The sequence below is a fragment of the Chiloscyllium plagiosum genome, unplaced genomic scaffold, assembly GCF_037043375.1.
Source record: "Chiloscyllium plagiosum isolate Xiang-an unplaced genomic scaffold, Cpla_swu_hap1 HiC_scaffold_40, whole genome shotgun sequence".
NCBI lineage: Eukaryota > Metazoa > Chordata > Chondrichthyes > Orectolobiformes > Hemiscylliidae > Chiloscyllium > Chiloscyllium plagiosum.
In genome coordinates, this window is record NW_028270178.1 from 4,616,461 (window position 1) to 4,639,963 (window position 23,503).

Genomic DNA, 23,503 nt, shown 5'->3' on the forward strand with positions numbered 1-23,503 from the left:
TTCTTCCCCCCTCCCCTTCCCCTCTCTTCACCCCTCTCCCCCTTCCCCCCTCTCCCCCCTTTCCCCTCCCCTGTCTTCCCCCTCCCCTCTCTTCCCCCATCCCCTCTTCCCCCTCCCCCTCTCCCCTCCCTCCCCTCTCACCTCCTTCCCCCTCTCCCCTCCCTCCCTCCCCCCTCTCCCCCCCCCCCCCCCCCGTCCCCATCCCCTCCCCTCTCTCTGGCCCTCCTCATCCCCCCCTCCACTACATCTCTCTCGTCTCTCTCTCTCTCCTGCCCTCCACTATCCATGATCCTCCTCCCGCCCTCTCTCCCTCCCTCCTTCTCTCTCTCTCTCTCTGTCTCACTCACTCACTCTATGCTTGCCCTGCCCTCTCACACTGAACCTGTTCCTCTTGTGAAATTCAGGAAGTGAACTGAAAGTTTTCCGAATCTTGCTGTGTTACAGGTAAGATCTGAACTCTGCTGTCACTTTCTCCTCATTTCACTGTCCTGTCCCCCCCCCCCCCCCCACCCCACAGCTAACTGTGGTCTGATCCCACAGCTTCCACTCTGTCCCTGGACTTTTCAGCTTTCGATTCCTGACAAACTCACTCCTGGCTAAAGAAAAACTTGCTTCCATGTGGGTTAAAGGTGAGGACTCAATCTCTCTCCGTCTCTCTCGCGCGCTCTCTCTCTCTCACTGTCTCTTTCTCTCTCCCTTACAGTCTCTCTCACTCTCTGTCTGCTCCCTCTCCCTTTCTCTCTCTGTGTCTCTCTCTCTCTCCCCTCTGTGTCTGTCTCTCTGTCTCACTACCTCTCACATTCTCTCCCTCTCTTTCTCTCTCGGTCTCACTGTCTCTCTCTCTTCCCCCCTCTGTGTTTCCACCTCTTTCTCTCTGTCTGTCTCTCTCCCACTCTCTATGTTCCTTTTCCTCTCTGTCTCTGTCTGTCTTTCTCTGTTCCTCCCCCTCTGTCTCTCCCTCTCACACACGCAGTCTCTCTCCCTCCCTCCCTCCTGTTCTGTTTCTATCTCTCTGTCTCACAGTCTCTCTCTCAGACACACACACAGTTTGTCTCCCTCTCTGTGTCTGTCTCAGTATTGCTCACTCAGTACTTACCTGTTGTTGTATATATCTCTCTCCCTTTCTCGGTTTCTCTCTTTTCCCTATCTTTGTACACCCTTTCCAGTCACCCCCTCCCTCCATCCCTCCCTCTGTCTCCATCCCTCCATCTCTCATATTGTTCTGCCTGCCTTTCTCTACTTGTATCCCATTGTCACTCTCTTACATTTTCTCACCATGCACCCCATCCACACCTCTCTCTCAGTCTATCTCTCCTTAACACTTTCTCTCCCAATATCCTAAGTTCTGTCTCTCTCAGTCTACCTCTCCTGATCTCTCTCTCTGTCTATCTTTCCTGATCTCTCTCTGTCTACCTCTCCTGATATCTCTCTCTCTCTTAGTCTACCTCTCCTGATCTCTCTCTCTGTCTATCTTTCCTGATCTCTCTCTGTCTACCTCTCCTGATATCTCTCTCTCTCAGTCTACCTCTCCTGATATCTCTCTCTCTCTTAGTCTACCTCTCCTGATCTCTCTCTCTCTCTTTCAGTCTATCTGTCCCGATCTCTCTCTCTCTCTGTCTATCTGTCCCCGATATTTCTCTCTCTCTATCTGTCCTGATCTCTCTCTCTCTTTCAGTCTACCTGTCCCGATCTCTCTCTCTCTCTCTCTGTCCATCTGTCCCGATATTTCTCTCTCTCTATCTGTCCTGATCTCTCTCTCTCTCTTTCAGTCTACCTGTCCCGATCTCTCTCTCTCTCTCTGTCCATCTGTCCCGATATTTCTCTCTCTCTCTATCTGTCCTGATCTCTCTCTCTCTCTTTCAGTCTATCTGTCCCGATCTCTCTCTCTCTCTGTCTATCTGTCCCCGATATTTCTCTCTCTCTATCTGTCCTGATATCTCTCTCTCTTTCAGTCTACCTGTCCCGATCTCTCTCTCTCTCTGTCCATCTGTCCCGATATTTCTCTCTCTCTCTATCTGTCCTGATCTCTCTCTCTCTCTTTCAGTCTATCTGTCCCGATCTCTCTCTCTCTCTGTCTATCTGTCCCCGATATTTCTCTCTCTCTATCTGTCCTGATCTCTCTCTCTCTCTTTCAGTCTACCTGTCCCGATCTCTCTCTCTCTCTGTCCATCTGTCCCGATATTTCTCTCTCTCTCTATCTGTCCTGATCTCTCTCTCTCTCTTTCAGTCTATCTGTCCCGATCTCTCTCTCTCTCTGTCTATCTGTCCCCGATATTTCTCTCTCTCTATCTGTCCCGATCTCTCTCTCTCTGTCCATCTGTCCCGATATTTCTCTCTCTCTATCTGTCCTGATCTCTCTCTCTCTCTCTCTTTCAGTCTACCTGTCCTGATCTCTCTCTCTCCTGTCTATCTGTCCCGATATTTCTCTCTCTCTATCTGTCCTGATCTCTCTCTCTCTCTCTTTCAGTCTACCTGTCCCGATCTCTCTCTCTCTGTCCATCTGTCCCGATATTTCTCTCTCTCTCTATCTGTCTTGATCTCTCTCTCTCTCTTTCAGTCTACCTGTCCCGATCTCTCTCTCTCTCTGTCTATCTGTCCCCGATATTTCTCTCTCTCTATCTGTCCTGATATCTCTCTCTCTTTCAGTCTACCTGTCCCGATCTCTCTCTCTCTCTCTGTCCATCTGTCCCGATATTTCTCTCTCTCTATCTGTCCTGATCTCTCTCTCTCTCTTTCAGTCTACCTGTCCCGATCTCTCTCTCTCTCTGTCCATCTGTCCCCGATATTTCTCTCTCTCTATCTGTCCTGATATCTCTCTCTCTTTCAGTCTACCTGTCCCGATCTCTCTCTCTCTCTGTCCATCTGTCCCGATATTTCTCTCTCTCTATCTGTCCTGATCTCTCTCTCTCTCTTTCAGTCTACCTGTCCCGATCTCTCTCTCTCTCTGTCTATCTGTCCCCGATATTTCTCTCTCTCTATCTGTCCTGATATCTCTCTCTCTTTCAGTCTACCTGTCCCGATCTCTCTCTCTCTCTCTGTCCATCTGTCCCGATATTTCTCTCTCTCTATCTGTCCTGATCTCTCTCTCTCTCTCTTTCAGTCTACCTGTCCCGATCTCTCTCTTCTGTCTATCTGTCCCGATATTTCTCTCTCTCTATCTGTCCTGATCTCTCTCTCTCTCTCTTTCAGTCTACCTGTCCAGATCTCTCTCTCTCTGTCTATCTGTCCCGATATTTCTCTCTCTCTATCTGTCCTGATCTCTCTCTCTCTCTCTCTCTTTCAGTCTACCTGTCCTGATCTCTCTCTCTCCTGTCTATCTGTCCCGATATTTCTCTCTCTCTATCTGTCCTGATAGCTCTCTCTCTATATTTATCCTGATCTCTCTCTCTGTCTCTCTCTCTCTCTCTCTCTCAGTCCTGATTAGATTAGATTAGATTCCCTACAGTGTGGAAACAGGCCTTTTGGTCCAACCAGTCCACACTGACCCTCCAAAGAGTAACCCACTCAGACCCAGTTCCCTCTGACTAATGCACCGAACACTATGAGCAATTTAGCATGGCCAATTCACCTGACCTGCACATCTTTGGACTGATATTTCTCTGTTTCTGACTCTGTCTCTCTCTGTCTGTCTCTCTCTCTCTCTCTCTCTCTCACAGTCGACCTGGCCTGATCTCTCTCTGAATGGTGTTGAAATCAGTGAAACCTCTTTTATCCTTCCTAACCAGTCCCTGAGCCCACCAAGTTCCCAGTGCAGAGTGTTGTTGCTGCTGCTTGGGAACAAACTGTCTGTGTGCTGTCACCAGGGGAAGCCCTGGGCCTTACGAACACCGCACAGGGAGAGCTCACAGTGAAACCACACCGAGGGCTCACAGTCAGTGACTCACCGCTTTCACACTGGCTCTCATTTCAACGAACTTAGAGGATTGAGTCAATCCCAACCTCCATCACAAAATCTGGAACTCCACCTTTCAGTAACACATCCGTCATGTACCAGTAGGCACCATCCTGCTGAGTCCAACAGCGTGCTGTCCCTGTCCTGGGAGTGTTTGATGGGGGACAGTGTAGAGGGAGCTTTACTCTGTATCTAACCCCGTGCTGTCCCTGTCCTGGGAGTGTTTGATGGGGGACAGTGTAGAGGGAGCTTTACTCTGTATCTAACCCCGTGCTGTCCCTGTCCTGGGAGTGTTTGATGGGGGACAGTGTAGAGGGAGCTTTACTCTGTATCTAACCCCGTGCTGTCGCTGTCCTGGGAGTGTTTGGTGGGGCACAGTGTAGAGAGAGCTTTACTCTGTATCTAACCCCGTGGCGTCCCAGACCCTAGGAGTGGTCGGCGGGGGGACAGTGCAGAGGGAGCCTCTTTACTCTGTATCTAACCCCGCGCTGTCCCTGTCCTGGGAGTGTTCGATAGGGAGACAGTGTAGAGGAAGCTTTACTCTGCATCTAACCCCGTGCTGTCCCTGTCCTGGGAGTGTTTGATGGGGGACAGTGTTGAGGGAGCTTTACTCTGTATCTAACCCCGTGCTGTCCCTGTCCTGGGAGTGTTTGATGGGGGACAGTGTAGAGGGAGCTTTACTCTGTATCTAACCCCGTGCTGTCCCTGTCCTGGGAGTGTTTGATGGGGGACAGTGTAGAGGGAGCTTTACTCTGTATCTAACCCCGCGCTGTCCCTGTCCTGGGAGTGTTTGATGGGGGACAGTGTAGAGGGAGCTTTACTCTGTATCTAGCCCCGTGCTGTCCCTGTCCTGGGAGTGTTTAATGGGGGACAGTGTAGAGGGAGCTTTACTCTGTATCTAACCCCATGCTGTCCCTGTCCTGGGAGTGTTTGATGGGGGGACAGTGTAGAGGGAGCTTTACTCTGTATCTAACCCCGTGCTGTCCCTGTCCTGGGAGTGTTTGATGGGGGCCAGTGTAGAGGGAGCTTTACTCTGTATCTAACCCCGTGCTGTCCCTGTTCTGGGAGTGTTTGATGGGGGGACAGTGTAGAGGGAGCTTTACTCTGTATCTAACCCCGTGCTGTCCCTGTCCTGGGAGTGTTTGATGGGGGACAGTGTAGAGGGAGCTTTACTCTGGATCTAACCCCGTGCTGTCCCTGTGCTGGGAGTGTTCGATAGGGAGACAGTGTAGAGGGAGCTTTACTCTGCATCTAACCCCGTGCTGTCCCTGTCCTGGGAGTGTTTGGTGGGGCACAGTGTAGAGAGAGCTTTACTCTGTATCTAACCCCGTGGCGTCCCAGACCCTAGGAGTGGTCGGCGGGGGGACAGTGCAGAGGGAGCCTCTTTACTCTGTATCTAACCCCGTGCTGTCCCTGTTCTGGGAGTGTTTGATGGGGGGACAGTGTAGAGGGAGCTTTACTCTGTATCTAACCCCGTGCTGTCCCTGTCCTGGGAGTGTTTGATGGGGGGACAGTGTAGAGAGAGCTTTACTCTCTATCTAACCCCGTGCTGTCCCTGTCCTGGGAGTGTTTGATGGGGCACAGTGTAGAGGGAGCTTTACTCTGCATCTAACCCCGTGCTGTCCCTGTCCTGGGAGGGTTTGATGGGGGACAGTGTAGAGGGAGCTTTACTCTGTATCTAACCCCGTGCTGTCCCTGTCCTGGGAGTGTTTGATGGGGGGACAGTGTAGAGAGAGCTTTACTCTCTATCTAACCCCGTGCTGTCCCTGTCCTGGGAGTGTTTGATGGGGCACAGTGTAGAAGGAGCTTTACTCTGCATCTAACCCCGTGCTGTCCCTGTCCTGGGAGGGTTTGATGGGGGACAGTGTTGAGGGAGCTTTACTCTGTATCTAACCCCGTGCTGTCCCTGTCCTGGGAGTGTTTGATGGGGGGACAGTGTAGAGGGAGCTTTACTCTGTATCGAACCCCGTGCTGTCCCTGTCCTGGGAGTGTTTGATGGGGGACAGTGTAGAGGGAGCTTTACTCTGTATCTAACCCCGTGCTGTCCCTGTCCTGGGAGTGTTTGATGGGGGGACAGTGTAGAGGGAGCTTTACTCTGTATCTAACCCCGTGCTGTCCCTGTCCTGGGAGTGTTTGATGGGGGGACAGTGTAGAGAGAGCTTTACTCTCTATCTAACCCCGTGCTGTCCCTGTCCTGGGAGTGTTTGATGGGGCACAGTGTAGAGGGAGCTTTACTCTGCATCTAACCCCGTGCTGTCCCTGTCCTGGGAGGGTTTGATGGGGGACAGTGTTGAGGGAGCTTTACTCTGTATCTAACCCCGTGCTGTCCCTGTCCTGGGAGTGTTTGATGGGGGACAGTGTAGAGGGAGCTTTACTCTGTATCTAACCCCGTGCTGTCCCTGTCCTGGGAGTGTTTGATGGGGGACAGTGTAGAGGGAGCTTTACTCTGTATCTAACCCCGTGCTGTCCCTGTCCTGGGAGTGTTTGATGGGGGGACAGTGTAGAGGGAGCTTTACTCTGTATCTAACCCCGTGCTGTCCCTGTCCTGGGAGTGTTTGATGGGGGGACAGTGTAGAGAGAGCTTTACTCTCTATCTAACCCCGTGCTGTCCCTGTCCTGGGAGTGTTTGATGGGGGCCAGTGTAGAGGGAGCTTTACTCTGTATCTAACCCTGTGCTGTCCCTGTTCTGGGAGTGTTTGATGGGGGGACAGTGTAGATGGAGCTTTACTCTGTATCTAACCCTGTGCTGTCCCTGTTCTGGGAGTGTTTGATGGGGGGACAGTGTAGAGGGAGCTTTACTCTGTATCTAACCCCGTGCTGTCCGTGTCCTGGGAGTGTTTGATGGGGGACAGTGTAGAGGGAGCTTTACTCTGTATCTAACCCCGTGCTGTCCCTGTGCTGGGAGTGTTTGATGGGGGACAGTATAGAGGGAGCTTTACTCTGTATCTAACCCCGTACTGTCCCTGTCCTGGGAGGGTTTGATGGGGGACAGTGTAGAGAGAGCTTTACTCTGTATCAAACACCGTGCTGTCCCTGTCCTGGGAGTGTTTGATGGGGGGACAGTGTAGAGGGAGCTTTACTCTGTATCTAACCCCGTGCTGTCCCTGTCCTGGGAGTGTTTGATGGGAGACAGTGTAGAGGGATCTTTACTCTGTATCTAACCCTGTGCTGTCCCTGTCCTGGGAGTGTTTGATGGGGACAGTGTAGAGGGAGCTTTACTCTGTATCTAACCCCGTGCTGTCCCATTCCTGGGAGTGTTTGATGGGGACAGTGTAGAGGGAGCTTTACTCTGTATCTAACCCCATGCTGTCCCTGTCCTGGGAGCGTTTGATGGGGGACAGTGTAGAGGGAGCTTTACTCTCTATCTAACTCCGTGCTGTCCCTGTCCTGGGAGTGTTTGATGGGGGAAGTGTAGAGGGAGCTTTACTCTGTATCTAACCCTGTGCTGTCCCTGTCCTGGGAGTGTTTGATGGGGGAAGTGTAGAGGGAGCTTTACTCTGTATCTAATCCTGTGCTGTCCCTGTCCCTGGGAATGTTTGATGGGGGACAATGTAGAGGGAGCTTTACTCTGTATCTAACTCAGTGCTGTCCCTGTCCTGGGAGTGTTTGATGGGGGACAGTGTAGAGGGAGCTTTACTCTGTATCTAACCCTGTGCAGTCCCTGTCCTGGGAGTGTTTGATGGGGGACAGTGTAGAGGGAGCTTTACTCTGTATCTAACCCCGTGCTGACCCTGTCCTGGGAGTGTTTGATGGGGGACAGTGTAGAGGGAGCTTTACACTCTATCTAACTCCGTGCTGTCCCTGTCCTGGGAGTGTTTGATGGGGGAAGTGTAGAGGGAGCTTTACTCTGTATCTAACCCTGTGCTGTCCCTGTCCTGGGAGTGTTTGATGGGGGAAGTGTAGAGGGAGCTTTACTCTGTATCTAATCCTGTGCTGTCCCTGTCCCTGGGAATGTTTGATGGGGGACAATGTAGAGGGAGCTTTACTCTGTATCTAACCCTGTGCTGTCCCTGTCCTGGGAGTGTTTGATGGGGGACAGTGTAGAGGGAGCTTTACTCTGTATCTAACCCTGTGCAGTCCCTGTCCTGGGAGTGTTTGATGGGGGGACAGTGTAGAGGGAGCTTTACTCTGTATCTAACCCCGTGCTGTCCCTGACCTGGGAGTGTTTGATGGGGGACAATGTAGAGAGAGCTTTACTCTGTATCTAACCCCGTGCAGTCCCTGTCCTGGGAGTGTTTGATGGGGGGACAGTGTAGAGGGAGCTTTACTCTGTATCTAACCCTGTGCTGTCCCTGTCCTGGGAGTGTTTGATGGGGACAGTGTCGAGGGAGCGTAACTCTGTATCTAACCCTGTGCTGTTCCTGTCCTGGGAGTGTTTGATGGGGGGACAGTGTAGAGGGAGCTTTACTCTGTATCTAACCCCGTGCTGACCCTGTCCTGGGAGTGTTTGATGGGGGACAGTGTAGAGGAGCTTTACTCTGTATCTAACCCTGTGCTGTCCCTGTCCTGGGAGTGTTTGATGGGGGACAGTGTAGAGGGAGCTTTACTCTGTATCTAACCCTGTGCTGTCCCTGTCCTGGGAGTGTTTGATGGGGGACAGTGTAGAGGGAGCTTTACTCTGTATCTAACCCCGTGCTGACCCTGTCCTGGGAGTGTTTGATGGGGGACAGTGTAGAGGAGCTTTACTCTGTATCTAACCCCGTGCTGTCCCTGTCCTGGGAGGGTTTGATGGGGACAGTGTAGAGGAATCTTTACTCTGTATCTAACCCCGTGCTGTCCCTGTCCTGGGAGTGTTTGATGGGGACAGTGTAGAGGGAGCTTTACTCTGTATCTAACCCCGTGCTGTCCCTGTCCTGGGAGTGTTTGATGGGGGACAGTGTAGAGGGAGCTTTACTCTCTACCTAACCCCGTGCTGACCCTGTCCTGGGAGTGTTTGATGGGGGACAGTGTAGAGGGAGCTTTACTCTGTATCTAACCCCGTGCTGACCCTGTCCTGGGAGTGTTTGATGGGGACAGTGTAGAGGAATCTTTACTCTGTATCTAACCCCGTGCTGTCCCTGTCCTGGGAGTGTTTGATGGGGACAGTGTAGAGGGAGCTTTACTCTGTATCTAACCCCGTGCTGTCCCTGTCCTGGGAGTGTTTGATGGGGACAGTGTCGCGGGAGCTTTACTCTGTATCTAACCCTGTGCTGTCCCTGTCCTGGGAGTGTTTGATGGGGGGACAGTGTAGAGGGAGCTTTACTCTGTATCTAACCCCGTGCTGTCCCATTCCTGGGAGTGTTTGATGGGGATAGTGTAGAGGGAGCTTTACTCTGTATCTAACCCCATGCTGTCCCTGTCCTGGGAGTGTTTGATGGGGGACAGTGTAGAGGGAGCTTTACTCTGTATCTAACTCCGTGCTGTCCCTGTCCTGGGAGTGTTTGATGGGGGAAGTGTAGAGGGGGCTTTACTCTGTATCTAACCCTGTGCTGTCCCTGTCCTGGGAGTGTTTGATGGGGGCAGTGTAGAGGGAGCTTTACTCTGTATCTAATCCTGTGCTGTCCCTGTCCCTGGGAATGTTTGATGGGGGACAATGTAGAGGGAGCTTTACTCTGTATCTAACCCAGTGCTGTCCCTGTCCTGGGAGTGTTTGATGGGGGACAGTGTAGAGGGAGCTTTACTCTGTATCTAACCCTGTGCAGTCCCTGTCCTGGGAGTGTTTGATGGGGGGACAGTGTAGAGGGAGCTTTACTCTGTATCTAACCCCGTGCTGTCCCTGTCCTGGGAGTGTTTGATGGAGGACAGTGTAGAGGGAGCTTTACTCTGTATCTAACCCCGTGCTGTCCCTGTCCTGGGAGTGTTTGATGGGGGACAGTGTAGAGGGAGCTTTACTCTGTATCTAACCCCGTGCTGTCCCTGTCCTGGGAGTGTTTGATGGGGGACAGTGTAGATGGAGCTTTACTCTGTATCTAACCCCGTGCTGTCCCTGTCCTGGGAGTGTTTGATGGGGGACAGTGTAGAGGGAGCCTCTTTACTCTGTATCTAATCCCGTGCTGTCCCTGTCCTGGGAGTGTTTGATGAGGGACAGTGTAGAGGGAGCTTTACTCTGTATCTAACCCCGTGCTGTCCCTGTCCTGGGAGTGTTTGATGGGGACAGTGTCGAGGGAGCTTTACTCTGTATCTAACCCCGTGCTGTCCCTGTCCTGGGAGTGTTTGATGGGGGACAGTGTAGAGGGAGCTTTACTCTGTATCTAACCCCGTGCTGACCCTGTCCTGGGAGTGTTTGATGGGGGACAGTGTAGAGGGAGCTTTACTCTGTATCTAACCCTGTGCTGTCCCTGTCCTGGGAGTGTTTGATGGGGGACAGTGTAGAGGGAGCTTTACTCTGTACCTAACCCCGTACTGTCCCTGTCCTGAGGGTGTATGATGGGGGACAGTGTAGAGGGAGCCTTACTCTGTATCTAACCCCGTGCTGTCCCTGTCCTGAGGGTGTATGATGGGGGACAGTGTAGAGGGAGCTTTACTCTGTATCTAACCCCGTGCTGTCCCTGTCCTGGGAGTGTTTGATGGGGGGACAGTGTAGAGAGAGCTTTACTCTGTATCTAACCCCGTGCTGTCCCTGTCCTGGGAGTGTTTGATGGGGACAGTGTCGAGGGAGCTTTACTCTGTATCTAACCCCGTGCTGACCCTGTCCTGGGAGTGTTTGATGGGGGGACAGTGTAGAGGGAGCTTTACTCTGTATCTAACCCCGTGCTGTCCCTGTCCCTGGGAGTGTTTGATGGGGGACAGTGTAGAGGAATCTTTACTCTGTATCTAACCCCGTGCTGTCCCTGTCCTGGGAGTGTTTGATGGGGACAGTGTAGATGGAGCTTTACTCTGTATCTAACCCCGTGCTGTCCCTGTCCTGGGAGTGTTTGATGGGGGACAGTGTAGAGGGAGCTTTACTCTGTATCTAACCCTGTGCTGTCCCTGTCCTGGGAGTGTTTGATGGGGGACAGTGTAGAGGAATCTTTACTCTGTATCTAACCCCGTGCTGTCCCTGTCCTGGGAGTGTTTGATGGGGACAGTGTAGAGGAGCACTACTGTGGATATAAAGTTGTATCTAACTCTCAGGAGAGGTAGAGAATTGGAAAACTGCCAATGTAACACCTTTATTTGAAAAGGGAGAGGCGAAAAATAACAGGTCGATGTTATTATCTGTTCTCGGTCAAATGTCAGTGTCGATTCGAAAGGCTGATGGAGACAAAAATGTCGAATTACATAATAAGATTGAGCACAAGTCAGCATGGATTCATTTGGGGTAAAGATGATAAACGTGCTGCAAATCTTTCAGGAATTACAAGCAGGATCGATAAAGGAAAACTATTGGATCTAGTATGTTGGGATTCAGGAATTCTTTAAAAAGTTACTAGACTTTAGTCGATTTATAACGAACAGAGAGACCTTGGAGTGCAGGTTCATAGCTCCTTGAAAGTGGAGTCGCAGGTAGATAGGATAGTGAAGGCGGCGTTTGGTATGCTTTCCTTTATTGGTCAGAGTATTGAGTACAGGAGTTGGGAGGTCATGTTGAGGCTGTACAGGACATTGGTTAGGCCACTGTTGGAATATTGCGTGGAATTCTGGTCTCCTTCCTATCGGAAAGATGTTGTGAAACTTGAAAGGGTTCAGAAAAGATTTACAAGGATGTTGCCAGGGTTGGAGGGTCTGAGCTACAGGGAGAGGCTGAACAGGCTGGGGCTGTTTTCCCTGGAGCGTCGGGGGCTGAGGGGTGACCTTATCGGGTTTATAAAATCATGAGGAGCATGGATAGGATAAATAGACAAAGTCTTTTCCCCTGGGGTGGGGGAGTCCAGAACTAGAGGGGCATAGGTTTAGGGTGAGAGGGGAAAGATATAAAAGAGACCTAAGGGGCAACCTTTTCACCCAGAGGGTGGTACGTATATGGAATGAGCTGCCAGAGGATGTGGTGGGGGCTGGTACAATTACAGCATTTAAGAGGCATCTGGATGGGTATATGGATAGGAAGGGTTTGGAGGGATATGGGCCAGGTGCTGGCAGGTGGGACAAGGTTGGGTTGGGATATCTGGTCGGCATGGACGGGTTGGGCCGAAGGGTCTGTTTCCGTGCTGCACGTCTCTGTGACTCTGAAAGAGTCCACAGTGAAATATTGTGGATGCTGGATATCTGAAACACTATGATTCTGGAATATACCTCTTACTGCCGTCTGATGAATGTGCCGTGTCTTTGCTCCCTTCCCAGCAGCCTCTCTGCCTTGTCCCGAAGCCTCCGTTGCCGAGCTGCCTCCAAGCTAGGCCCACTCGCCCAGGCTCCACTAACCTTCCTTGCTGCCTTCCGCAGCTCACACCCACCCAGGCCTCGTCGCCAAGGGAACCATGGCTAACCAGGGCCCCAAGTACGGATTCAGCCGGCAGGTGCAGCAGAAGATCGACCAGAAGTATGATGGGGAGCTGGAGGGACTGCTGGTCCGCTGGATACTGATTCAGTGCAACGGCGCGATTCCAGGGGGGAAGGATCTCCAGCAACCGCCGAGCGGCAAGTCCGCCTTCCACCAGTGGCTGAAGGACGGGTCGGTGAGTCGCAACGCCTCCTCCCAGTCAACTTACCCCCATCCGAAGTCAGGAAAGGGCGGTCGGGTCTCGAGAGAGGAAGGCCATGGTGGACTCGCGAAAAGGGATGTGCAGGTTAGGGTGGATTGGCCATGCTAAATTACCCCATAGTGTTCAGGGATGTGTAGGTTAGGGTGGATTGTCCATGCTAAATTACCCCATAGTGTTCAGGGATGTGTAGGTTAGGGTGGATTGGCCATGCTAAATTACCCCATAGTGTTCAGGGATGTGCAGGTTAGGGTGGATTGGCCATGCTAAATTACCCCATAGTGTTCAGGGATGTGTAGGTTAGGGTGGATTGGCCATGCTAAATTACCCCATAGTGTTCAGGGATGTGTAGGTTAGGGTGGATTGGCTATGCTAAATTACCCCATAGTGTTCAGGGATGTGTAGGTTAGGGTGGAATGGTCATGCTAAATTACCCATAGTGTTCAGGGATGTGTAGGTTAGGGTGGATTGGCTATGCTAAATTACCCCATAGTGTTCAGGGATGTGTAGGTTAGGGTGGATTGGCTATGCTAAATTACCCCATAGTGTTCAGGGATGTGTAGGTTAGGGTGGATTGGCCATGCTAACTTACCCATAGTGTTCAGGGATGTGCAGGTTAGGGTGGATTGGCTATGCTAAATTACCCCATAGTGTTCAGGGATGTGCAGGTTAGGGTGGATTGGCCATGCTAAATTACCCATAGTGTTCAGGGATGTGCAGGTTAGGGTGGATTGGCCATGCTAAATTACCCCATAGTGTTCAGGGATGTGCAGGTTAGGGTGGATTGGCCATGCTAAATTACCCCATAGTGTTCAGGGATGTGGAGGTTAGGGTGGATTGGCCGTGCTAAATTACCCCATAGTGTTCAGGGATGTGCAGGTTAGGGTGGATTGGCCATGCTAAATTACCCCATAGTGTTCAGGGATGTGCAGGTTAGGGTGGATTGGCCATGCTAAATTACCCATAGTGTTCAGGGATATGTAGGTTAGGGTGGATTGGCCATGCTAAATTACCCATAGTGTTCAGGGATATGTAGGTTAGGGTGGATTGGCCATGCTAAATTACCCCATAGTGTTCAGGGATGTGCAGGTTAGGGTGGATTGGCCATGCTAAATTACCCCATAGTGTTCAGGGATGTGCATGTTAGGGTGGGTTGGCCATGCTAAATTACCCATAGTGTTCAGGGATGTGGAGGTTAGGGTGGATTGGCCATGCTAAATTACCCATAGTGTTCAGGGATGTGCATGTTAGGGTGGATTGGCCATGCTAAATTACCCATAGTGCTCAGGGATGTGTAGGTTAGGGTGGATTGGCCATGCTAAATTACCCATAGTGCTCCGGGATGTGCAGGTTAGGGTGGATTGGCCATGCTAAATTACCCCATAGTGTTCAGGGATGTGTAGGTTAGGGTGGATTGGCCATGCTAAATTACACCATAGTGTTCAGGGCTGTGTGGGTTAGGGTGGATTGGGGGGGCGTTGCTGAACGAGGACGTATTTGCGGAGTAAGACGCCCTCGAGGCATTCCCTTGAAATCTCCGGGGTGGGGAGAGAAGAGTTTGTCGGCGATCTTGGATGCGAGGGAAGGCAGAATTCATGGTAGTTCCCAATAGATTATCACGGAACTTTCCCCTCCCCCGCCCCCCCCCCCCCCCCCCCCCGGCAGTGTGGAAGCAGGCCCATCGGGTGCACGCTGCGGGGAGCGTCCCACCTGGGCAAGGGGAGAGAGCGCCTCAGGTCCGTCGTAGGGCGAAGGCGTTTTGTTTTGCTTTGCTTCCTCCCGCTCTCGTAACCGCCTCTCGTGCAGATCCTGTGCCACCTCATCAACAGCCTGAACCCCCCGGAGAGGCGCCCCATCAAAAGGATCCAGGCTTCTGAGAGGGCCTTCACTCAGATGGAGCAGATCTCCCAGTTCCTCAAGGCTGCCACGGACTACGGGCTGACAGCCACTGACCTCTTCCAGACCGTGGACCTGTGGGAAGGTGAGGTCCCCTCGCCTCCACCAGGGGGCCTTCCTCGGGCAGCTGAGCCCAGCGGGGCCGGGGGGGGGGGCAGTAGGGGTAGCTGGACACCCAGGGGCCAGAACAGCCTCCATCTTGAACGTGTGTGCCCGGTCCGAAAGGAACAGGGAAGGGCCGCACAGCCTCTTCCCGCTCCCCTGTGGGATGGGCCTGGGGAAGGGGCCGAACGGCCTCCTTCTGTTCCATGTGGGATAGGTTGTGGTGTAGGGGCTGAATGGCCTCCTATTGATCACTGTCGGACAGGCTGGGGAAGGGGCTGAATGGTCCCCAGCCGTTCCCTACGGGACAGGCTGAAGAAAGGGTTGATTGGCCTCCGGCTGTTCCTGTTGACAGAACGGAGAATGGGCTGAATGGCCTCCTGCTGATCCTGAGGGACAGGCTGGAGAGGGGGCTGAATGGCCTCCTGCTATTCCTGTAGACAGGACGGAGAGGGGGCTGAATGGCCTCCCCCGTTCCTCCATAACATGGATCAGTAACAGTCGAAGTGATGGTAGATTGTCCTCTCGCGTTCTCTCTCTCTCTCTCTTTCAGCTAAGAATTTAGCAGCCGTTCAACAATCTCTGCTAGCCCTCGGAGGGAAAGCAATCTCCAAGGACGATGGTTACTTTCGGGGTGACCCGAGCTGGTTCCCACGGTGAGTCTCAGCGAAAGCAATAGGAGGAACTGATCTGGGAGGGATTGATGGGGGACAGTGTAGAGGGAGCTTTACTCTGTATCTAACCCTGTGTTATCCCTGTCCTGGGAGTGTTTGATGGGGGACAGTGTAGAGGGAGCTTTACTCTGTATCTAACCCCGTGCTGTCCCTGTCCCTGGGAGTGTTTGATGGGGGACAGTGTAGAGGGAGCTTTACTCTGTATCTAACCCCGTGCTGTCCCTGTCCTGGGAGTGTTTGATGGGGGACAGTGTAGAGGGAGCTTTACTCTGTATCTAACCCCGTGCTGTCCCTGTCCTAGGAGTGTTTGATGGGGGACAGTGTAGAGGGAGCTTTACTCTGTATCTAACCCTGTGCTGCCCCTGTCCTGGGAGTGTTTGATGGGGGACAGTGTAGAGAGAGCTTTACTCTGTATCTAACCCCGTGCTGTCCCTGTCCTGGGAGTGTTTGATGGGGGAACAGTGTAGAGGGAGCTTTACTCTGTATCTAACCCCGTGCTGTCCCTGTCCTGGGAGTGTTTGATGGGGACAGTGTAGAGGAAGCTTTACTCTGTATCTAACCCCGTGCTGTCCCTGTCCTGGGAGTGTTTGATGGGGGACAGTGTCGAGGAAGCTTTACTCTGTATCTAACCCCGTGCTGTCCCTGTCCTGGGAGTGTTTGATGGGGACAGTGTAGAGGGAGCTTTACTCTGTATCTAACCCCGTGCTGTCCATGTCCCTGGGAGTGTTTGATGGGGGACAGTGTCGAGGGAGCTTTACTCTGTATCTAACCCCGTGCTGTCCCTGTCCTGGGAGTGTTTGATGGGGGACAGTGTAGAGAGAGCTTTACTCTGTATCTAACCCCGTGCTGTCCCTGTCCTGGGAGTGTTTGATGGGGGAACAGTGTAGAGGGATCTTTACTCTGTATCTAACCCCGTGCTGTCCCTGTCCTGGGAGTGTTTGATGGGGGACAGTGTAGAGGGAGCTTTACTCTGTATCTAACCCCGTGCTGTCCCTGTCCTGGGAGTGTTTGATGGGGGACAGTGTAGAGGGAGCTTTACTCTGTATCTAACCCTAAATGCTGTCCCTGTCCTGGGAGTGTTTGATGGGGGACAGTGTAGAGGGAGCTTTACTCTGTATCTAACCCCGTGCTGTCCCTGTCAGGGGAGTGGTTGATGGGGGACAGTGTAGAGTGAGCTTTACTCTGTATCTAACCCCATGCTGTCGCTGTCCTGGGAGTGTTTGATGGGGGGCAGTGTAGAGGAAGCTTTACTCTGTATCTAACCCTAAATGCTGTCCCTGTCCTGGGAGTGTTTGATGGGGAGACAGTGTAGAGGGAGCTTTACTCTGTATCTAACCCCGTGCTGTCCCTGTTCTGGGAGTGTTTGATGGGGGGACAGTGTAGAGGGAGCTTTACTCTCTATCTAACCCCGTGCTGTCCCTGTCCTGGGATTGTTTGATGGGGAGACAGTGTAGAGGGAGCTTTACTCTGCATCTAACCCCGTGCTGTCCCTGTCCTGGGAGTGTTTGATGGGGGACAGTGTAGAGGGAGCTTTACTCTGTATCTAACCCCGTGCTGTCCCTGCCCTGGGAGTGTTTGATGGGGGACAGTGTAGAGGGAGCTTTACTCTGTATCTAACCCCGTGCTGTCCCTGTCCTGGGAGTGTTTGATAGGGACAGTGTAGAGGGAGCTTTACTCTGTATCTAACCCCGTGCTGTCCCTGTCCTGGGAGCGTTTGATGGGGGACAGTGTAGAGGGAGCTTTACTCTGTATCTAACCCCGTGCTGTCCCTGTCCTGGGAGTGTTTGATGGGGGACAGTGTAGAGGGAGCTTTACTCTGTATCTAACCCCGTGCTGTCCCTGTCCTGGGAGGGTGTGATGGGGGACAGTGTAGAGGGAGCTTTACTCTGTATCTAACCCCGTGCTGTCCCTGTCCTGGGAGTGTTTGATGGGGGGACAGTGTAGAGGGAGCTTTACTCTGTATCTAACCCCGTGCTGTCCCTGTCCTGGGAGGGTGTGATGGGGGACAGTGTAGAGGGAGCTTTACTCTGTATCTAACCCCGTGCTGGCCATGTCCTGGGAGTGTTTGATGGGGGACAGTGTAGAGGGAGCTTTACTCTGTATCTAACCCCGTGCTGTCCCTGTCCTGTCAGTGTTTGATGAGGGACAGTGTAGAGGGAGCTTTACTCTGTATCTAACCCCGTGCTGTCCCTGTCCTGGGAGTGTTTGATGGGGGACAGTGTAGAGGGAGCTTTACTCTGTATCTAACCCCGTGCTGTCCCTGTCCTTGGAGTGTTTGATGGGGGACAGTGTAGAGGGAGCTTTACTCTGTATCTAACCCCGTGCTGTCCCTGTCCTGGGAGTGTTTGATGGGGGACAGTGTAGAGGGAGCTTTACTCTGTATCTAACCCCGTGCTGTCCCTGTCCTGGGAGTGTTTGATGGGGGACAGTGTAGAGAGAGCTTTACTCTGTATCTAACCCCGTGCTGTCCCTGTCCCTGGGAGTGTGTGATGGGGACAGTGTAGAGGGAGCTTTACTCTGTATCTAACCCCGTGCTGTCCCTGTCCTGGGAGTGTTTGATGGGGGACAGTGTAGATGGAGCTTTACTCTGTATCTAACCCCGTGCTGTCCCTGTCCTGGGAGTGTTTGATGGGGGGACAGTGTAGAGGGAGCTTTACTCTGTATCTAACCCCGTGCTGTCCCTGTCCTGGGTGTCTTTCATGGGGGACAGTGTAGAGAGAGCTTTACTCTGTATCTAACCCTGTGCTGTCCCTGTCCTGGGAGTGTTTGATGGGGGGACAGTGTAGAGTGAGCTTTACTCTGTATCTAACCCCGTGCTGTCCTTTCCTGGGAGTGTTTGATGGGGGGGACAGTGTAGAGGGAGCTTTACTCTGTATCTAACCCCGTGCTGTCCCTGTCCTGGGAGTGTTTGATGGGGGGACAGTGTAGAGGGAGCTTTACTCTGTATCTAACCCTGTGCTGTCCCTGTCCTGGGAGTGTTTGATGGGGGGACAGTGTAGAGTGAGCTTTACTCTGTATCTAACCCCGTGCTGTCCTTTCCTGGGAGTGTTTGATGGGGGGGACAGTGTAGAGGGAGCTTTACTCTGTATCTAACCCCGTGCTGTCCCTGTCCTGGGAGTGTTTGATGGGGGACAGTGTAGAGGGAGGTTGACAAGGCTGAGGAGATGGTTGGTTTATGTTAATGGTGACAGTCCATGCTCAGAGCGGTGGGGGGGAGGGGGGGGGGGGGGGGGGGAGGGGGAGGGGGGGGGGCTGTGCTTGGACCCAGCCTTACCACCTTACTCTGTCCTCCCCTCCCCCCGGCTGTGTGACCAGGAAAGCGGCGCAGAATCCTCGCGCGTTCACCGAGGAGCAGATGCGACAGGGCCAGTCCATCATTGGGCTGCAGATGGGATCGAATCAGGGGGCATCCCAGGCTGGGATGACCCCCTCGGGATTGAGCCGGCAAATATTGTGACCTGGGAGGTGGCTGGGAAGATGGAACAGCGCGGGAGGGGCTGCTTTGTTCCCCGCTCAAGTGGTCTGCTTCACTGAATAAAGACATGGCATATTCATTCTGCCTCTGTGTGTGTGTGTGTGTGTCTCTGTGTGTGTGTGTGTGTGAGTATCTGTGTGTGTGTGTGTGTGAGTATCTGTGTGTGTCTGTGAGTATCTCTGTGTGTGTGTGTGTGTGTGTCTGTGTGTGTATGTCTGTATGTGAGAGTGTCTGTGTGAGAGAGTGTCTGTGTGTGTGTGAGTATCTATGTGTGTGTGTCTGTGTCGGTGTGTGTGTCTGTGTCGGTGTGTGTGAGTGTCTGTGTGTGTGTGTCTGTGTCGGTGTGTGTGAGTGTCTGTGTGTGAGTGTCTGTGTGTGTCAGTGTGTGAGTATCTGGGTGTGTGAGAGTATCTGGGTGTGTGTGTCTGTGTCGGTGTGTGTGAGTGTCTGTGTGTGTGTGTCTGTGTGTGAGTATCTGGGTGTGTGAGAGTATCTGGGTGTGAGTGTCTGTGTCTGTGTGCGCGTCTGTGTCTGTGTGCGCCTGTGTGTGTGTGTGTGTGTGTATCTGTGTGAGTCTGTGTGCGTGTCTGTGTGTGAGTATCTGGGTGTGTGAGAGTATCTGGGTGTGAGTGTCTGTGTCTGTGTGCGCGTCTGTGTCTGTGTGCGCCTGTGTGTGTGTGTGTGTGTGTATCTGTGTGAGTCTGTGTGCGTGTCTGTGTGTGAGTATGTTTGTCTGTGTGTGTGTGTCTCTCTGTGTGTGAGCATGTTTGTGTGTGAGTATGTTTGTCTGTGTGTCTGTGTTTGCGAGTGTCTGTGTGTGTGTGTGTGTCTGTGTGTGAGTATGTTTGTGTGTGTGTGTCTGTGAGAGTGTGTGTGTGTGCCTGTGTCTGTGTGTGTCTGTGAGTATCTGTGTGTGTGTGTCTGTGTGTGTGTGTGTGTGTGAGAGTATCTGTGTGTGTGTGTGTGTGTGTGTGTGTGAGTATCTGTGTGTGTGTGTGTGTGTGTGTATCTGTGTGTGTGTAAGTGAGTATCTGTGTGTGTGTGAGTGAGTATCTGTGTGTGTGTGAGTGAGTATCTGTGTGTGTGTCTGTGTGTGAGTATGGGTTTCTCTTGAAGGCTCACAGACTGAACAACATCCCTGAGGGTGACAGCCACAGCTTAATAGCATGCTATAGAAAGCATACATCGGATCACAGGATCCCGACAGTGTGGATACAGGCCCTTCGGCCCAACAAGTCCACACTCATCCTCTGAAGAGTCACCCACCCAGATCCAGTCCCCGACCCTGCACATCCCTGAACACTATGGGGTAATTTAGCATGGCCAATCCACCCTAACCTGCACATCCATGAACACTATGGGTAATTTAGCATGGCCAATCCACCCTAACCTACACATCTTTGGACTGTGGGAGGAAACTGGTGCACCCGGAGGAAACCCACGCAGACACGGAGAGATGGAATCAAATCCTGGTCCCTAGGCTGCAACGCAGCAGTGCTAACCATTGAGCCACCATGCCATCGCTGGGATGGAGCATACTGGGCAGTAGCTTTTACTAGTCAGGGGACAGATTATGAGAGCAGGGAGGTGATGTCGGAGCTGAACAGGACTCTGGTGACGCCACAGCTAGAATGGGATATGCATTTCTGGTCCCCATGCGAAAGGAGAGATGGAATTGTACAGGGACAGGGGAGATACACCAGGATGCTGCCTGGGATGGAGCATTTTAGTAACGGAGAGAGGCTGGAATTGCTCGGGGTGTTTTCTTTGGAGCGGACAAGTCTGAGAGGGGATCCTCACAGAAGGATATAACATTACGAGGGGCATTGACAGGGTCGGAAGAAGGTAGCGGTTTCCTCTGAATCATAGAGTCAGTGCCCGCAATGGGGTGGTGTCATTAGACGAGAGGCAAGTGGATCAGAGAGAATTTGAGCGAAAGATTTGTCACTCAGAGAGAGGTGGGTGTGTGGATTAGACTGCCTGGGCTGGGCTGGATGTTGAGGTTAGTTTGCACGCAACTTTGAAGAAGTACTTGGAGGAGCACTTCAAATGTCGTAACATTCAAGGTTACGACCAAGTGCTGGAAAATGGAATATGTATCAGTGTATGTCAATCTTTGATTGGACAGACTCAACAGGCCTAACACCGTCAGTGTGCAGATATCTCCCTGAGAGAGAGAGAGAGAGAGGGGACTGAGAGACACCAGTCAGTGTACAGATATCTCCCTGAGAGAGAGAGGGGACTGAGAGACACCAGTCAGTGTACAGATATCTCCCTGAGAGAGAGAGGGACTGAGAGACACCAGTCAGTGTACAGATATCTCCCTGAGAGAGAGGGGATTGAGAGACACCAGTCAGTGTACAGATATCTCCCTAAGAGAGAGAGGGACTGAGAGACACCAGTCAGTGTACAGATATCTCCCTGAGAGAGAGAGAGAGAGGGGGGACTGAGAGACACCAGTCAGTGTATAGATATCTCCCTGAGAGAGAGAGAGAGGGGGGACTGAGAGACACCAGTCAGTGAACAGATATCTCCCTGAGAGAGAGAGAGAGGGGACTGAGAGACACCAGTCAGTGTACAGATATCTCCCTGAGAGAGAGAGAGAGAGAGAGGACAGAGAGACACCAGTCAGTGTATAGATATCTCCCTGAGAGAGAGGGGACTGAGAGACACCAGTCAGTGTACAGATATCTCCCTGAGAGAGAGAGGGGACTGAGAGACACCAGTCAGTGTACAGATATCTCCCTGAGAGAGAGGGGATTAAGAGACACCAGTCAATGTACAGATATCTCCCTGAGGGAGAGAGAGGGACTGAGAGACAACAGTCAGTGTATAGATATCCCCCTGAGAGAGAGGGGACTGAGAGACACCAGTCAGTGTACAGATATCTCCCTGAGAGAGAGGGGATTAAGAGACACCAGTCAGTGTACAGATATCTCCCTGAGAGAGAGAGAGAGAGAGGGGACTGAGAGACACCAGTCAGTGTATAGATATCTCCCTGAGAGAGAGAGAGAGAGAGGAGACTGAGAGACACCAGTCAGTGAACAGATATCTCCCTGAGAGAGAGAGAGAGGGGACTGAGAGACACCAGTCAGTGTACAGATATCTCCCTGAGAGAGAGAGGGGACTGAGAGACACCAGTCAGTGTATAGATATCTCCCTGAGAGAGAGAGAGAGAGAGAGAGAGAGAGAGAGGGGACTGAGAGACACCAGTCAGTGTACAGATATCACCCTGAGAGAGAGAGAGGGGGAACTGAGAGACACCAGTCAGTGTACAGATATCTCCCTGAGAGAGAGAGGGGACTGAGAGACACCAGTCAGTGTACAGATATCTCCCTGAGGGAGAGAGGGGGGACTGAGAGACACCAGTCAGTGTATAGATATCCCCCTGAGAGAGAGGGGACTGAGAGACACCAGTCAGTGTACAGATATCTCCCTGAGGGAGAGAGGGGGGACTGAGAGACACCAGTCAGTGTACAGATAGCTCCCTGAGAGAGAGGGGACTGAGAGACACCAGTCAGTGTACAGATATCTCCCCAAGAGAGAGGGGACTGAGAGACACCAGTCAGTGTGCAGATATCTCCCCGAGAGAGAGGGGACTGAGAGATACTAGTCAGTGTACAGATATCTCCCTGAGAGAAAGAGAGGGGACTGAGAGACACCAGTCAGTGTACAGATACCTCCCCGAGAGAGAGGGGACTGAGAGACACCAGTCAGTGGACAGATATCTCCCTGAGAGAGAGGGACTGAGAGACACCAGTCAGTGTACAGATATCTCCCTGAGAGAGAGAGAGGGGACTGAGAGACATCAGTCAGTGTACAGATATCTCCCTGAGAGAGAGAGAGAGGGGACTGAGAGTCACCAGTCAGTGTACAGATATCTCCCTGAGAGAGAGGGGGGGAACTGAGAGACACCAGTCAGTGTACAGATATCTCCCTGAGAGAGAGAGGACTGAGAGACACCAGTCAGTGTACAGAGATCTCCCTGAGAGAGAGGGGACTGAGAGTCACCAGTCAGTGTACAGATATCTCCCTGAGAGAGAGGGGACTGAGAGTCACCAGTCAGTGTACAGATATCTCCCTGAGAGAGAGGGGGGGAACTGAGAGACACCAGTCAGTGTACAGATATCTCCCCGAGAGAGATGGACTGAGAGACACCAGTCAGTGTACAGATATCTCCCTGAGAGAGAGGGGCCTGACAGACACCAGTCAGTGTACAGATATCTCCCTGAGAGAGAGGGGACTGAGAGACACCAGTCAGTGTACAGATATCTCCCTGAGAGAGAGAGGGACTGAGAGACACCAGTCAGTGTACAGATATCTCCCTGAGAGAGAGAGAGAGAGGGGGGACTGAGAGACACCAGTCAGTGTATAGATATCTCCCTGAGAGAGAGAGAGAGGGGGGACTGAGAGACACCAGTCAGTGAACAGATATCTCCCTGAGAGAGAGAGAGAGGGGACTGAGAGACACCAGTCAGTGTACAGATATCTCCCTGAGAGAGAGAGAGAGAGAGAGGACAGAGAGACACCAGTCAGTGTATAGATATCTCCCTGAGAGAGAGGGGACTGAGAGACACCAGTCAGTGTACAGATATCTCCCTGAGAGAGAGAGGGGACTGAGAGACACCAGTCAGTGTACAGATATCTCCCTGAGAGAGAGGGGATTAAGAGACACCAGTCAATGTACAGATATCTCCCTGAGGGAGAGAGAGGGACTGAGAGACAACAGTCAGTGTATAGATATCCCCCTGAGAGAGAGGGGACTGAGAGACACCAGTCAGTGTACAGATATCTCCCTGAGAGAGAGGGGATTAAGAGACACCAGTCAGTGTACAGATATCTCCCTGAGAGAGAGAGAGAGAGAGGGGAC

General features: G+C 52.3%; 1 protein-coding gene across 4 annotated transcripts; it reads left to right on the forward strand.

Annotated features, from left to right (window-relative positions):
- Positions 1–318: 318 nt before the first annotated feature.
- Positions 319–18,712, forward strand: LOC122545077 (transgelin-3-like). Of its 4 annotated transcripts, none has more exons than XM_087981563.1 (5): positions 319–444; positions 12,131–12,462; positions 14,293–14,467; positions 15,038–15,140; positions 18,474–18,712. In XM_087981563.1, the coding sequence occupies exons 2-5, from the start codon at positions 12,265–12,267 to the stop codon at positions 18,613–18,615; spliced, it is 618 nt and encodes a 205-aa protein (XP_087837689.1). In that variant the 5' UTR covers positions 319–444; positions 12,131–12,264; the 3' UTR covers positions 18,616–18,712. The 4 variants fall into 4 exon arrangements, with proteins under 4 accessions (XP_087837689.1, XP_087837691.1, XP_087837688.1 ...); XM_087981565.1 differs by having other exon boundaries at positions 324–444; positions 12,230–12,462; XM_087981562.1 differs by lacking the exon at positions 319–444 and adding an exon at positions 547–629 and having other exon boundaries at positions 12,230–12,462.
- The last annotated feature ends 4,791 nt before the right edge of the window (positions 18,713–23,503 follow it).

Bases quoted from the DNA above. Each gene is read 5' to 3' on its own strand.
- LOC122545077 (XM_087981562.1), top strand. The intron at 12,463-14,292 runs GTGAGTCGCAAC...CCTCTCGTGCAG, and splicing joins AGTGGCTGAAGGACGGGTCG to ATCCTGTGCCACCTCATCAA. The intron at 15,141-18,473 runs GTGAGTCTCAGC...CTGTGTGACCAG, and splicing joins GACCCGAGCTGGTTCCCACG to GAAAGCGGCGCAGAATCCTC.